At 40.0% G+C, this 14,961-nt stretch overlaps 1 protein-coding gene across 1 annotated transcript; it reads right to left on the reverse strand.

Annotated features, from left to right (window-relative positions):
* Nucleotides 1–7,346: 7,346 nt before the first annotated feature.
* Nucleotides 7,347–8,548, reverse strand: LOC105749761 (endothelial zinc finger protein induced by tumor necrosis factor alpha-like; the record flags this gene model as incomplete). Its single annotated transcript, XM_023498776.2, has 1 exon — nucleotides 7,347–8,548. A coding segment is annotated over one exon (894 nt), but the record flags the coding sequence as incomplete, so codon positions are not given.
* Between the last annotated feature and the right edge of the window lie 6,413 nt (nucleotides 8,549–14,961).

Raw genomic sequence — 14,961 nt, forward strand, 5'->3', positions numbered from 1 at the left:
GTCCGACCCGAGGAGCTCCCAAGCTCCGGGCGATCGAGCCAAGGAACCTTTATTAAACACCTATAATGCCCCAGGCGCAGGCGGAAGAGAATGTACGAGGTGGCTTCAAGCTCGCCATTAACGACAAGCAAACAGCCACGACCTTGGCAGGCGGAGGGAGGAGAAACGGAAGCCGCGTCAGCGGTAGCTTCGCCGGGCCCCGGGCCCCGGGGGCGGAGACGGCGGCCACGGAGTTTGCGGCTGCTGCTCCTGGGAGGGAAGCCGGGGTCAGCGGGGTCAGCGCCTAAACAGCAGCGGCGGGACCTTTCCCAGGAACGTCGGGGCGACCGAGGCTTTCCCGGCAGTCTGTGCGACCGCGAACGCCGGAGCTGAGCGCGGGACTGTGGGGCTGCAGGAAACCTTCCCCAACCCCCGGGACTGAGCGCAGCCCGGCGGTCGGTGTCACCGCGCACGCGTGGCCTCGGCTCCCGCTGTTGGCCCCGGTCAGGGGAGGGTCCCCTGGCTTCAGTCGTGGCACTGCGCAGGCGCGACTCCGGCTCCAGCCGTAGGAGCTTTAGGCAGAGTGAGGGCAGGGAAGTCTCAGGGCTGGCAGTGCGCACGCGCGTGTGTGCCCGGGGCATGTGTAGAAGCTCCTGAGTCTGCGCCGCTACAAGCGCTTGTTAGGGGCCTGTGCGTGCGTTGCAGCCCCCGCTGCCTCCCCGGCTTTTGCCACCGCCCCTTTCAGCCGCCCCTCCCCCATGGCGGCGGGACCCCCGCTGCCTCCTCCCCTTGCCCTCTCTCCCCTCCCCCACGGGGCGTCCTGTTGTTGCTGCAGCTGGGCATTGAGAGACGGCGGGGGCTTAACAATTATTAGTTGACCTGCATTTGTGACTTTTTTTAAAGAATACTTTTGGCAGAGGGAGAAAAACAACCGCACCGTCAATGACAAAGCGGGGTAGCCGAGTTCAAATATCTTCAGTATCTTCCTGACGGCAAGGAAGGAGGGAAGGAGACAGGGAGGGCAGGATGGAAGGATGAAGACAAGGAGAGAGGAAAATCCCCCATAGAAGCCCCTTCGCTGCGGGGTCCCCAAGGACATTTGAGCCCCCATCTCTTCAGAGGCCTCAGCAGCTGAAGCTCCCTCTGCTCTCGGGCCCTTCGGATCCCCTCCCACCTCCAGGCTTCACTGGTCTCCGTAGAAGAGCAAAGGAGACGGCGGGAGGGGAATCTAGGTATCTGATATTTGAATGAGAGGTGTGAGGCTTTTCTTGATTAATGGATGAGTCTGAGTATGATGTTCTTTAGAATGGAAGCAGATCCAAGTGTGAATGTTCCTGGTGAATGGGCGGAATTGGATCGTGTTGGGCTCTTGTGTAAAGTTCTGTTTGATTTGGTTTCTTGGGGTCCCTGCGAGCAGCTTTCGTTTCAGTTCAGTGTAATTACCCCAAGTACAGCCAGGGGTTAAAGTCCAAATCCTTTGTTCTCTTTCAAAGTCTTGTCTCCTTTCCTGGGGCCCGGTTAGCTTTCTTAGAGACCTCTCTCTCTCCTTGGTTCCGAGAGCTTGAGCTACTGCCTCCTTCTCTGCCCTCTGAATTTGCCCTGAACCCAAACGTTTGTGCTTCAGCCTCCAGTCGCCACAAAGGTGGAAGATGAAATGAATCTGTCTCAGCCTCCAAGAGCTTCTAGTGTACTTGTCTTTTTGGCCCTGAGAGCTTCTAGCTTATATGCTGCACACTGAGTATACACCAATCATTATATCAACAGGAAACCATTATTTGTTGTAGGAGTAAATCAATGCTAAACTATTAACCATTGTTTCCTCAATTCCACTTAGTACCTTGTTTCAAGTTCTGGCCCATAACGCTCTGGATATTATATCCAGAAGTTTGTGGCTACTTTGAATTTAAGAGCTGGGGATGGATTAACCTGAACAAAATCAGACTTCTGATTGAAATCCAATCTTATCTATGAATCATGGAATATTTATTAAACATCTCCTATGGGCCAGGCAACAAAGAGAATATATATCTATATTTTTACCCTTTCCTCCCATTCCAGTGTAATAATCTTTCTCTCCCTCTCCCTCTCCCTTTCTCTCTGTCTGTCTGTCTTCTCCGCTCTCATTTTGTCCATAATTTGATTTTCTAAGTCAAAAACTGGCAACTACCTCATGCATTCCAAATTTGCTGATAATTTATTGGAAAGAATAGAAAAGAAGAAAGAGGAGAGGTAGCTCTCTTCCACCATTAGAAGAGGCAGCATGGGGAAGGGAAATTACAATTGTTTTATTTATCCAAGGAGGTAAGAACCATAACCTATGGATGGAAATTACTGAGAGGGAGACTTTGATTCCTCATAATGTAATGCCAAAGAAACTGAGCAAGACAGAGGTTAGAGACCAATTCAATAGCTTATCTTTTATTTATTTATTTATTTTATAACTTTTTATTGACAGAACCAATGCCAGGGTAATTTTTTTTTTTTTTACAACATTATCCCTTGCACTCACTTCTGTTCCGATTTTTCCCTCCCTCCCTCCACCCCCTTCCCTAGATGGCAAGCAGTCCTATATATGTTGAATATGTCATATTATATCCTAGATACAATGTATGTGTGCAGAACCAAACAGTTCTCTTGTTGCACAGGGAGAAATGGATTCAGAAGGTAAAAATAACCCGGGAAGAAAAAAAAGAATGCAAACAGTTTACATTCATTTCCCAGTGTTTTTTCTTTCGGTGTAGCTGCTTCTGTCCATCATTGATCAATTGAAGCTGCAATTCAGTAGCTTATTAAATGGAGAGAGATACTGGGACCAGATAGATCTTGGTCCCAGAGGTGGACAAGACTATCATCTCAAAGAATCCAGCCCCACAGACTGGGACAGCAAGCTTTTTTATAGGATAACAAGAACAGTGACATAATGGGGCAGGTACCTAGGTGGGGATAACCTAATGGTGGGGGAGGGGGAAGGCCCCTAGGATGACACAATGGAGGAAACTTACTGATATTCTAATGACATCTAAAATGGATAAACCTTTATCCTGTTAAACATTAAGAAGGAATGTCTATAACCTAAAGATGTAAAAGCTTCATCTCATCAACCATTTAAGAGGGAATATTATAGCCTGGGGTTTGGGGGCAGAGCTACTGAGGTAGACCTTTATCTCATCAAACATTAAGAAGTAAAGGTTATAACCTGGGGCAGAATAACTAAATAGGAACTTTGGTACAACAATAATGTAAAACTTCCTGATAATAAAAGCAAATATCAAAGTGGGATGAATCATGTCAGGAAGCAATGCTGTGGCATTTGAATGAATTGGAACAATGTCACAATTTGTTTCATTGATTCACAATAAAATCGACACCTTCTTCCATCATTCAAGTCCTTTTAATAGGCAACATGCCCCATTTTCTGCAATCACTTCATTTTCATGATTTGGCATTGAATTTACAAGACTTGATACATTTACTTTAATTCATCATCAAGAAGGAAGAATACATTCGATAACAAATATAAATAACAAATATAGGATGGGTTATTCCTTGTAGGTTTTCAGTGGCATTAATTTAGGTGAGGCTCCAGGTAATCATGCATGTTTATCTCTACCTCTTAGATAAATTTATTAACTTTTGTTAATTGGCATGATGCAATGCTGTATTGTGATATTCCATCCCCGGATAGGAATTTCTGTAGTTTAAAGATATTTTTATTTCTTGCTATAGAAATATATTTAAACAGGATCTGCATTCCCATTGATAGGTGGCAAGACTTTCGAGTCCATTGGAAGTCAAAAATCCCCCCAAAAATCTTTTTGGTGGATGTTTTATAGTCTGAAGAAACTGAGATCTTAAAGGTTTATGTGGTTTTCTTTTGACAATGATGTTAATATGTGGATGAAATCAAGCAATATCATCACTAAAAATTTTCTTTGTTCAATCTTCAGCACCCTAGTCTTTGTGTTCTTTTGTTTGTCACAAGGCAATGATTAGCAATTTCTTTTTTTAACAGTCAAAAAGAGATATTTCTACTCTTCTAGAAGAGATTTCTAGTGTCTTTCTCCTAAGCTCTAATTGCATATCAGTTGCCACTCCATATCGCCAAAGTTAAGTTTTCTACAAAGAAGGCCAGAGAAGATTTGAGAATGATTCAATAGTTTTGAACTCAGTACACTATAAGAATGGTTGTGCCTTTAAAAAGTTTGTAGAAAATTTAACTTTGGAGAATGAATGAATCTGAGATAGTGAGGAAATAATGTGCTACATATTGGACAGGTCCAGTTTGAGGTGTCTATGGGGCATCCAGTTGGAGATATGCAGTGTGACAAACAAAAAAGCAAAACAGCAAAATCATTTACAGCTGGTCATCACAGAACATCGCTATTACTTGTGTACAGTACATAAGAGGTATTTATTAAACACCAAAGGTAGTTTATAAATATATTATTCTCCAAATTGGACCCTCCAAATTGGTAAGTACTTCTTTTCTGGAAAGCATTATAATCATTCCCATTTTAAAATTTAGTAAACTGATGCATACAGAGAAAAAGTGAGTTATGTAGGGCCACATAGCTATTATGAATTGCTAGTTTTTAATTCAGGTCTTCCTGACTCAGGCTCAGAATTCTATCTAGACTCTTACTTATTTGTCTGTGAGAATAGCTGTAGAAGCAAGGCTTACATAGACAATAAGCTTCCTTTTTCTTCTACAAATGTCAGGAGTTCTCATTTAAAAATGTGTATTCCTCTCTCTTATCACTATCTTAGGTTCCCTCTGCAGTCTGCAGTGACAGTTGTCAGGCTGGATTCAGGAGAATCCCCTTTGGAGGGGAAGGCTTCCTGTTGCTTCAACTGCTCCCCATGCCCAGAAGGGGAGATTTCCAGTCAGATGGGTGAGTTTCTGCAGGGGGCTTTCTTCTCATGACCACTGATAGAGAAAATCATGAAGAAGTTGTTCTTGTACCATTATGTAAAAATCCAGAAAAACCACAACCTCAATAACAGATTGTATGAGAGTGATGAAGATCAGAGGAATATTCAGAAATAAGTCCCCAGGACATGGCAAATTTTATCCCATTAGGCAATGAAAAGCAAGAACTTTAGGAATCGCTGCCCATTTTGGAATAATGTTTGGTTTGGGACAAGGGCTTGCCATTTAGAAAATACAGATCAAAGAAGAGTAAGTTAAGCAACATGAAATAGGTTTGAATCTCTTAGGACGATTTGGAATGAAATTAAGGACTTAAAAGTGGCAAGTGATAGACACTGCCTGAGTAGAACAGTAAAATCCCTTTAAAGAGTCCGAATAAGCAGTGACTACTTGTGTCTATGTGTGTGGGGGATGGTGCTGGGCCCCTTCCTCAAGTCGTGAAATCGAGAGATATCTTCAGGTACAAAGAAAGAACTCAATTGAGTCCTTGCGGGACGCAGCACATCTAGAACATGCCAATCCTCTCCATCCCATGTAGCCAAGCCTTAGGGAAGTAGAACAGCCAGTTAAAATAGGAAAAGACTGAAGCACTGCATTGGATAGTAACTTCATAACTTCATGTGAGTTTCTATCTCAGGGTTCAGACCTGTATCTTTTGCTCTGGGAATAGGGATCATGTGACAGTCTCAAACTGGGAAAACTCCATCCAATCAGTCATTTCATATGCAGGTTTCCCCATAGCTTGATGATTCAATTCCTCCCTATTTATTGAAGAACATGAGTGAATTATTCCTATTACAAAGGAATCTTCCTGGGAAGACGTGCAATGCTTTACAGGAGTCCTTTACCTCGGAGATCAATCCAGCTTACTTCTCATGGCAGGTGAAAGTTTCCAAAATCTTGGTACGGTCTCCAGCACCTGAGTCTGGAATGCATCTGAGGGAGCTCAGCCAGTTTCTGGAATGAGTGTACCAAGCAGCCTCAGGTTGGTATTGTGGGCACTCTCTCCAACCTGCTTTAGCTGGGAACTCAATGGGCACTTGTGCACCGTACCCAACTGGCTATCCCTTTTACCCTGGCATTTGATGAAGAAAGTAAGACTGAATCAGGAAGAACTAAGTGCAGTGCAGTAACCGGTGAATTCAAGGCTAGAAACCTAGCTCTGGATATGGGTCGTTCCTACTCTGGTGAGTAAATATTATTGGGTGAATTACAGCAGAGGCAGTGAAGGGAGTGACAGAATAGTCAGATGCCACTAAGCAGAATGGCTTGGGAAAACAGCCTGAGTTTGGAACGGTTGTTGGCAAGAAGAGGAGGAACATATGTTATAATTGGAAGTAGTTTCACTCCTCGTATAGCCCTATTAGAAGAAAGAGCAGAGAAATCGTGGATTATCCATCCTGTGTAAAGAAATCTGTGCAGAGATTAAAAAACTTTTATGAGATGGGATGTAAAAATTAGCCAAATCTGAGAGGTTGGAAAAAGATGTGGAAACCAAATGATTGAAAAGAAAAAAAGGGGGCGGGGGATTGTGAAAAATCAATGAACATTTGTTTTCCACAATTATGAGAATTAAATAGAAGAAATGAATCAAATTAGAAAACTGAAACCCCCAAGGATATCAAGGAATATTCAAGGGTGGAGGCTATCTTCTCCCAGAAATTTGTATGGTCGTTGTGGCCAGGGACTAACTTTTGTAATGAAAGGTGATGGTCTTTGGACTTAACCTATTCCACTGATCAACTAGTCTATGTCTTAGCCAGTACCAAATGGTTTTGGTAACCACTGCTTTATAATGTAATTTTAGATCTGGTACAGCTAAGCCACCTTCATTTGATTTTTTTTTCATTAATTCCCTTGAAATTCTTGACCTTTTGTTTTTCCATATGAACTTTGTTGTTATTTTTTCTAGGTGATTAAAATAGTTTTTTGGGAGTCTGATTAGTATCGCGCTAAATAAATAGATTAGGTTAGGTAGTATTGTCATCTTTATTATATTTGCTCGCCCTATCCAAGAGCATTTAATATTTTTCCAATTGGTTAGATCTGAATTGACTGATTTGATCTCCTTGCTGTCCAAGGTATTTCTTTTTTTCTTTAAAGAAAATTATATATATATGATAAATGCTAATCCCTTCATTCACAGATGATAATACAAGTTAAATAATAATTAATTCAGACAGCACCGCAAAAGTTAGTTTTAAATGGAAAATGAAACAGTGAAATGTCAAATATGTCAGTCAAGAGACAGACGGTAGAAACAGGAAGAGCTTCAAAGATAATTGTAAAAGTGAGTCAATATTCCAAAATTTATGGCATACAGCTAAAGCAGGCACCCAAAAGATAAATTATTGCTCAAAAACCATGCACTAATAACATGTAAAAAAGAAAAGAATATCATTTATTAAATGCATCAATACATTAGATACATCAATTATATTTTTGAAATACAACACATTAGAAAAAAGACTAAAGAAGTTATAAAAACCAAATCAAATTGGTACTCCATCCACTCTTCTTTACAAGTATGTTGAACTCAATGTGAAACAACCCAATGTCAGTTTTTTCATGTGTTGGTTTAGGAGGGGATGAAAAAGGCCCAGGTTGAGAAGTGCAGGTGGCATGTTAACCAAAAAAAAGCCACAAAGAATTATTTTGGGAAGAAGAAATTTTTCTCCTACCAAGTTGCCAGAATCATATGAATTCTCTGGTGACAGTAAAGGGTAAATCCTTTCTGAAATCTCTCTATTTCAAGAAATTCTGTTTCTCTTCAGTATGAAGTTTCTGATGAGTAATAAGGCTAGAACTCCTACTAAAGCCTTTTCCACACTCATTACATAGAAAGGGTTTCTCTACAGTATGAATTCTCTGATGAACAGTGAGATACTTCCTCTGACTAAAACATTTCCCACATTGTTTACATTTAAAGGGTTTCTCTCCAGTGTGAGTTCTCTGATGTACAGTAAGGCCTGCTCGATGGCTGAAGGCTTTCCCACACTCATTACATACAAAGGGTTTCTCTCCAGTATGAATTCTCTGATGAATAGTGAGATTGTTCTTCTGCCTATAACCTTTCCCACATTGCTTACATATAAAGGGTTTGCCTTCAGTATGAACTCTCTGATGAATAGTAAGATTGGTCCTCTGACTAAAATCTTTCCCACATTCCTTACATACAAATGGTTTCTCTCCAGTGTGAATTCTTTGATGACGAATGAGGTGTGGTCTCTGGTTGAAGGCTTTTCCGCATTCCTTACAAACAAATGGTTTCTCCCCAGTGTGAGTTCTCTGATGTACAGTAAGGCATTCTCGATGGCTGAAGGCTTTTCCACATTCCTTACATACAAATGGTTTCTCTCCAGTGTGAATTTTTTGATGACAAATGAGGTGTTGTCTCTGGCTGAAGTCTTTTCCACATTCATTGCATACAAAGGATTTGTCTCCCGTATGAACTCTCTGGTGAATAGTGAGAATGTTCCTATGCCTATAACATTTCCCACATTGGTTACATACAAAGGGTTTCTCTCCAGTGTGAGTTCTTTGATGTACATTAAGGCATCCTCTCTGGCCGAAGGCTTTCCCACATTTCTCACATACAAAGGGTTTCTCTCCAGTGTGAGTTCTCTGATGATCAGTAAATTATCGTTTGGCTGGAAGCTTTTCCATTGCTGCATTTTCAAAATCTCTCTCGAGTATGAACTCTCCAGCAGATAGTAGAGGATTGTTCCTCGACAAACCACCCACGTTTTCTTTTTTGAAATGAACTTTCCTTCTATTGTGGGTTCTCTGATGTACAGTAAATAAATCTTGGGGCTGCTGAACCTCCTTCTTGGGACGGGCTCCTTCTAAGCTGCAGAATGGATCAGTCTAAAACAGGTCCCCACAGAGGAGCAGGTTCTGGTGGTTTCCATCATCACGTTCCTGCATGCAGGGCACTGGGCTCCCAGGACCTCACTCCTCCAGTTGAAGTCCACAGCCCGCCTGGAGGTCACTTCATGGTTCCTGAATTTGGGGCCATGAGAAAGCCAGAGTCACATTCTCTTGGGCTCCATCTGCTGCTGGGATGAGCAGAGTCCCTCACCGAGATCTTGGGACTGCTCACTGAATTTGCCAATCCTGTCAGTTGAGCTACAAGGTATCACTTCACGTCAGGCCTCACTTCTAGGGCATCATGGGCTGGAATATGAGTATTCCTAACTCTAAAGCCCCCAAATTGGGGTGACGAAATATACTATGCCTTGTAGAGGCCCACGTCGGGTGCCAAAATGTAGTTTCCTGGATTACTCTGAAGAAGATCTCGGGATGGCAAGTACAAGTGGAGAGGTGAGAGGCAGGAGAGCCACCAGGGTGGTCCAAGATGAAGTGTCTCTTTCCAGTCTGCCCAGCCCTTAAATACCTCAGCATGATTACATCAGCCCAGCACACTGAGTAAGTGTTAACTCTGGTAGCAGGACATCCCACAGCACACTGTGTTAACACCTGTGGTAAGTATAAACATCCTGCTGTTGATGTGTAAATAAAGCACAGGTGATCACTCCTCCCTTGACTTCTCAGGAAAGGTGAGAACACCAAAAGGAAGTAGTCATGCCCTCTTTGACCTTTCAGAAAAGGTGCCAACACCAAAGAGAGGTGAGAAGCCAAATCAGACATAGTCAGCAGGTTCCCTCTGGGTTAAAGTGTCTCATACCTTACCCAGAGTTCCCCCACTACCTGAGGCCTTCTACAAATGAACACAAATATAAGTAGATGAGATGACTGTTGGCATCCAGCTTAGGGCTGGCTCCAGTACTTGGAACCATCTACCTGGGATAAATCAAGTTTGAAGACCCCAAGTGTTTTGAGGGAACAGATCCTTCTCTCTTTTTTAAAATAACTTTTTGTTGACAGTACATATGCATGGGTAATTTTTTACAACATTATCCCTTGTACTCACTTCTGTTCTGGCTTTTCCCTTCCCTCCCTCCACCCCCTCACCTAGATGGCAGGCAGTCTTATACATGTTAAATATGTTATAATATATCCTAGATACAATATGTGTGTGCAGAACCGAACAGTTCTCTTGTTGAGAGGAAAAATTGGATTCAGAAGGTAAAAATAACCTGAGAAGAAAAACAAAAATGTAAACAGTTTACACTCATTTCCCAGTGTTCCTTCTCTGGGTGTAGTAGATTCTCTCCATCATTGATCAATTGGAACAGAATTAGATCTTCTCTTTGTTAAAGATATCCATTTCCATCCAGTACATCCTCACTTATAGTATTGTTGAAGTGTATGGTGATATACTGGACTGCTCATTTCACTCAGCCAGTTTATGTAAGTCTCTCCAGTATTAACCATATTACAGAACAATAATATTCATAACATTCAGATACACCCAATTTGTTCATCCATTCTCAATAGATGGGCATCCATTCAGTTTCAGTTTCTTGCCACTATAGAAAAGAGCTCCACAAATATTTTTTGCAAATGTAGTCCCTTTATTCCCTTTAAGACCTCTTTGGGATATAAACATAGTAGTAATACTGCTGGGTGGGGTATGCACAATTTGTGTTGATAACTTTTTGGGCATATTCCAAATTGCTCTCTAGAATGGTTGGATCATTCACGAAGTTTCACCGCTCATATATCAGTGTCCCAGTTTTCCAGCCCCTCAACATTTGTCATTTTCTTTTCCTGTCATCTTGGCCAAATATGACGGGTGTCAGTGGTCTCAAATTGTCTTAGTTGCATTTCTCAGTCAATATTGATTGTGAGCACCTTTTCATAAGACTAGAAATATTTCAATTCCTTAATCTGAAAATTGTCTGTTCATATCCTTGGCCATTTATCAGTTGGAAAATGGCTTGATTTCTTATAAATTTGAGTCAATTCTCTATATATTTTGGAAATCAGGTCTTTATCAGAACTTTTAATGTAAAAATGTTTTCCCAATTTATTCCTTCCTTTGCAATCTTGACTGCATTAGTTTTGTTTGTACAAAACCTTAACTTAATATAATCAAAATTATCTATTTTGTGATCAATAATGATCTCTAGTTCTTCTTTGGTAACTAATTCCTTCCTCCTCCACAAATCTGAGAGTTAAACTATCCTATGTCCTTCTAATTTATTTATAATATTATTCTTTATGCCCAGATCACAAATCCATTTTGACCTTGTCTTGATATACATTTTTAAAGGTGTGTCAATACCTAGGACATGGATATGTTGGATTGTGTCCAATAGCCTGAAGAACAGAAGGTTTATTGAGAAAATAAATTTTCATTGCCTAAAATATATGAGATTCAATTTCAGTTTTTGTCCTTCCAACAAGTTATTTGATGTATTTATTCAAGAATTGACTAATCTGATCTCCTTGCTGTCCAAGGAATTTCCTTTTTTTTTTCAAAGCAAATATATATATATATATATATATATATATATATATATATATATATATACACACACATATGTGTGTGTGTGTGTGTCAGAAGAAATGCTAATTCCTTACTTCATAGATGATAATATAAGTTAAATAATAATCAAGGAGGGGCAGAGCCAAGATGGTGGAGAAGGCACACTCGACTTTCTAAGCTCTTCTCTTACCCCCTCTATCAATATTATATTGAGCCTCAAAAATAGTCTTGACTGCTACAATTCGTAAAGTTAAGAATTATAACAACTCACCAGCCGAAGAAAATCTGCAGTCTTGCCAAAAAAGGTTTGTTCCGGGGCCAGGGGGGAGATCAGCATAGACTGGAGAGAAATTAGGTTCCGAGGAGAGCCTCAAACCGAAAGTGAAAGCACAGATCTCAGCACAAGTTCGCAGCCCCAACATGCAGTACGGGGCTTTTCCTCGGGGCAGTTGTGATCCTGCAAGGCAGGAGGACACAGCTCGGGTTAGCCTCCAATCTGCACAGTGGGGGGCTCGGCTTGGGGCCATAGAGCTTTCCCAGGGTTGATTTGTCGGGCAGAGACGCTGGGGCAGAGTTGGGGCAGAGTTGGGTAGAATCAGTGGTCTGCGGTCAGCTGCTAATACTCACAGTCCCACAAGAGGCTCTGGCCTGGGGCAGTGACACTTTCACCCCTTAGTCTCTAGCCTAGGGCAATCGCTAACCCACAGCCCAACTGGGCACTTGATAGCTCGGCCAGTGCTGAATCTACCTCCTGTTGGGGGAAGGGAAAACCTCACTCAGAGCACTCCATACCTCGGCGAAATCAGTTTACAACTCTGCTGTTCTGCAGAGGAAGCTGTAACCCCCTTGCCTAGGAGACATACCCTAAAGGCTTTAAAACATGGATAAAAAGATGAAAAGAACAATCCACAGCTTCTATGCAGAAAAAGACAGGTCAGCAAACCGGAAGAGACAGCAAATAGCAAAAATGCACCAGACTGTCCTCCTTTACATGATGCTTTCATAGAAGAGACCATTAAAAGTCTCAAAAGAGAGTTAGAAGATAAATGGGAAAGGAAAGATAAGCCTTACAAGAGAGCAACAACTTCCTGAAATACGAATTGGAAAAGATAAAAAATTCCCAGGAGTGCAGGAAACAAAATTTGTGAACTGGAAAAATAAAAAAATCTCAGGAAAGTAAAATTGTGAATTGGAAAAAATAAAGAATTCACTAGAAAGTAGGATTTGTCAATTGGAAAAGACAAAAGAACTCGCAAGAAGTAGGATCTGTGAATTGGAAAAAGAAAATAATTCATAAAAAAAAAAATTAGTGAAATGGAAAAAATTCCACAGACCAAAACAATACATTTAAAAACTCAATTGGACATATACAGAAAGAAGTAAAAAAAGCTAATGAAGAAAATAATTCTTTAAAAATTAGAACTGAACAAATAGAAACTAATGATTCATTGAGACAGCAAGAATCAGTCAAGCAAAAACAAAAAAATGACAAACTGGAAAAAACCATGAATTATCTACTTGCAAAAACGACAGACTTGGAAAATAGATCTAGGAGAGATAATCTGAGGATTATTGGACTTTCCGAAAACTATGATGAAAAAAAGAGCCTAGATACTATTTAAAAGAAATCATCAAAGAGAACTGCCCAGATGTAATAGAATCAGAAAGTAAAATAGGCATTGAAAGAATTCATCAAACACCTTCTGAAAGAAACCCTAAAATAAAAACCCCAAGGAATATTGTGGCCGAATTTCAGAACTATCAGATTAAAGAAAAAATTTTACAAGCAGCCAAAAAAAAAAAAAAAAAATTAAATACCGAGGTGCCACAATAAGGATCACCAAAAATCTGGCTGCCTCCACATTAAAGGAGCGAAGGGCCTGGAATCTGATAGTCCGAAAGGCACAAAACTGGATGAGCAAGAATAAACTACCCAGCTAAGCTGAGCATTTTCTTCCAGGAAGAAGATGGACATTAAATAAAACAAATGAATTCCATTTGTTTCTAAGGAAAAACCCAGAACTAAACAAAAAAATTTTATCTCCAACCATAGAACTCAAGAGATGCAGAAAAGGTAAAAATAACTCTTGAGAATTGTATTTCTGTTGTGGATATACAAAAGAATACATGTATAATTTGATTTTACTGATATAACATAAAAAGGAAGTAGATATGGAAAAGGATGATGGCAGAATAAGGTGGGAAGGAGGGATAAAGAGAAACACATACCACAAGAGGCAAAAGGAAACTTATCATATCTGAGGGAATTTAGAGAGGGAGGAACATTGTGAATCTTACTCTCATCGAGTTAGCTCAAAGAAAAATAATTGACATTTGTTTTAGAAAATCTCTCTCGCCTCATTAAAATGGGGAGAGGAAAAGGGAAAAGAAAAAGAATAATAAGGAAGGAAGGGAAAAGATTCAAAGGGGAGGATTATAAAGAGGTAAGCATCATGATACAAGTGGGTACATAAGTTCAAAAAGGGAAAGAGGGTTGGGGAGGCAAGAAAAAGTAAAGTATAATCTGGGGTTATTAGGATGGCAGGAAATACAGATTTAGTAATTCTAACCGTAAATGTGAATGGATGAACTCCCCCATAAAGAGGAGGCAGATAGCAGACTGGATCAAAAGTCAGAACCCTACAATATGTTGTTTACAAGAACACATTTAAAGCAGGGAGATACATATAGAGTAAAGGTAAAAGGCTGGAGCAAAATCTATTATGCTTCAGGTGAAGTAAAAAGTAGGTAGCATCCTTATCTCAGATCAAGCAAAAAGCAAAATTATCTAATTAAAAGAGATAAGGAAGGTAACTGCATCCTGCTGAAGGGCAGCATAAACAATGAAGCAATATCAATATTAAACATATATGCACCAAGTGGTATGGCATCCAACTTCCTAAAGGAAGTTAAGAGTTGCAAGAAGAAATAGACAAAAAACTGTAATAGCAGATCTCAACCTTGCACTCTCAGAATTAGACAAATCAAACCACAAAACAAATAAGAAAGAAATTAAAGAAGTAAATAGAATATTAGAAAAATTAAATATGTTAGATCTTTGGAGAAAATTGAATGGAGATAGAAAGGAATACTTTCTTCTCAGCAGTTCATGGAACCTATTCAAAAATAGACCATATATTAGGACATAAAGACCTCAAATTAAATGCAAGAAAGCAGAAATAGTAAATGCTTTCTTTTCAGATCATGATGCAGTAAAAACTACATTCAACAAAAAGTTAGGGGGAAATAGACCAAAAAGTAATTGGAAATTAAACAATCTCATCTTAAAGAATGATTGGGTGAAGCAGTAAATTATAGATACAATTAATAATTTCACCCAAGATAATGACAATGATGCTACGTCATACCAAAATTTGTGGGATGCAGCCAAAGTGGTAATAAGAGAATTTTATATCCTTAGAGGCTTACTTAAATAAAACAGAGAAAGAAAAGATTAATGAATTGGGCTTGCAACTAAAAAAACAAAAAAAAGACCATATTAAAAGCCCCCAATCAAATACTAAATTTGAAATTCTAAAATTAAAAGGAGAAATTAAAAATATTGAAAGTAAAAAAACTATTGAACTAATTAATAAAACTAAAAGTTGGTTCTATGAAAAAGCCAATAAAATGGATAAGCCTTTGGTAAATCTGATTA

The sequence above is a fragment of the Sarcophilus harrisii genome, chromosome 1 (assembly GCF_902635505.1).
Source record: "Sarcophilus harrisii chromosome 1, mSarHar1.11, whole genome shotgun sequence".
In the NCBI taxonomy this organism is placed as follows: Eukaryota; Metazoa; Chordata; class Mammalia; order Dasyuromorphia; family Dasyuridae; genus Sarcophilus; species Sarcophilus harrisii.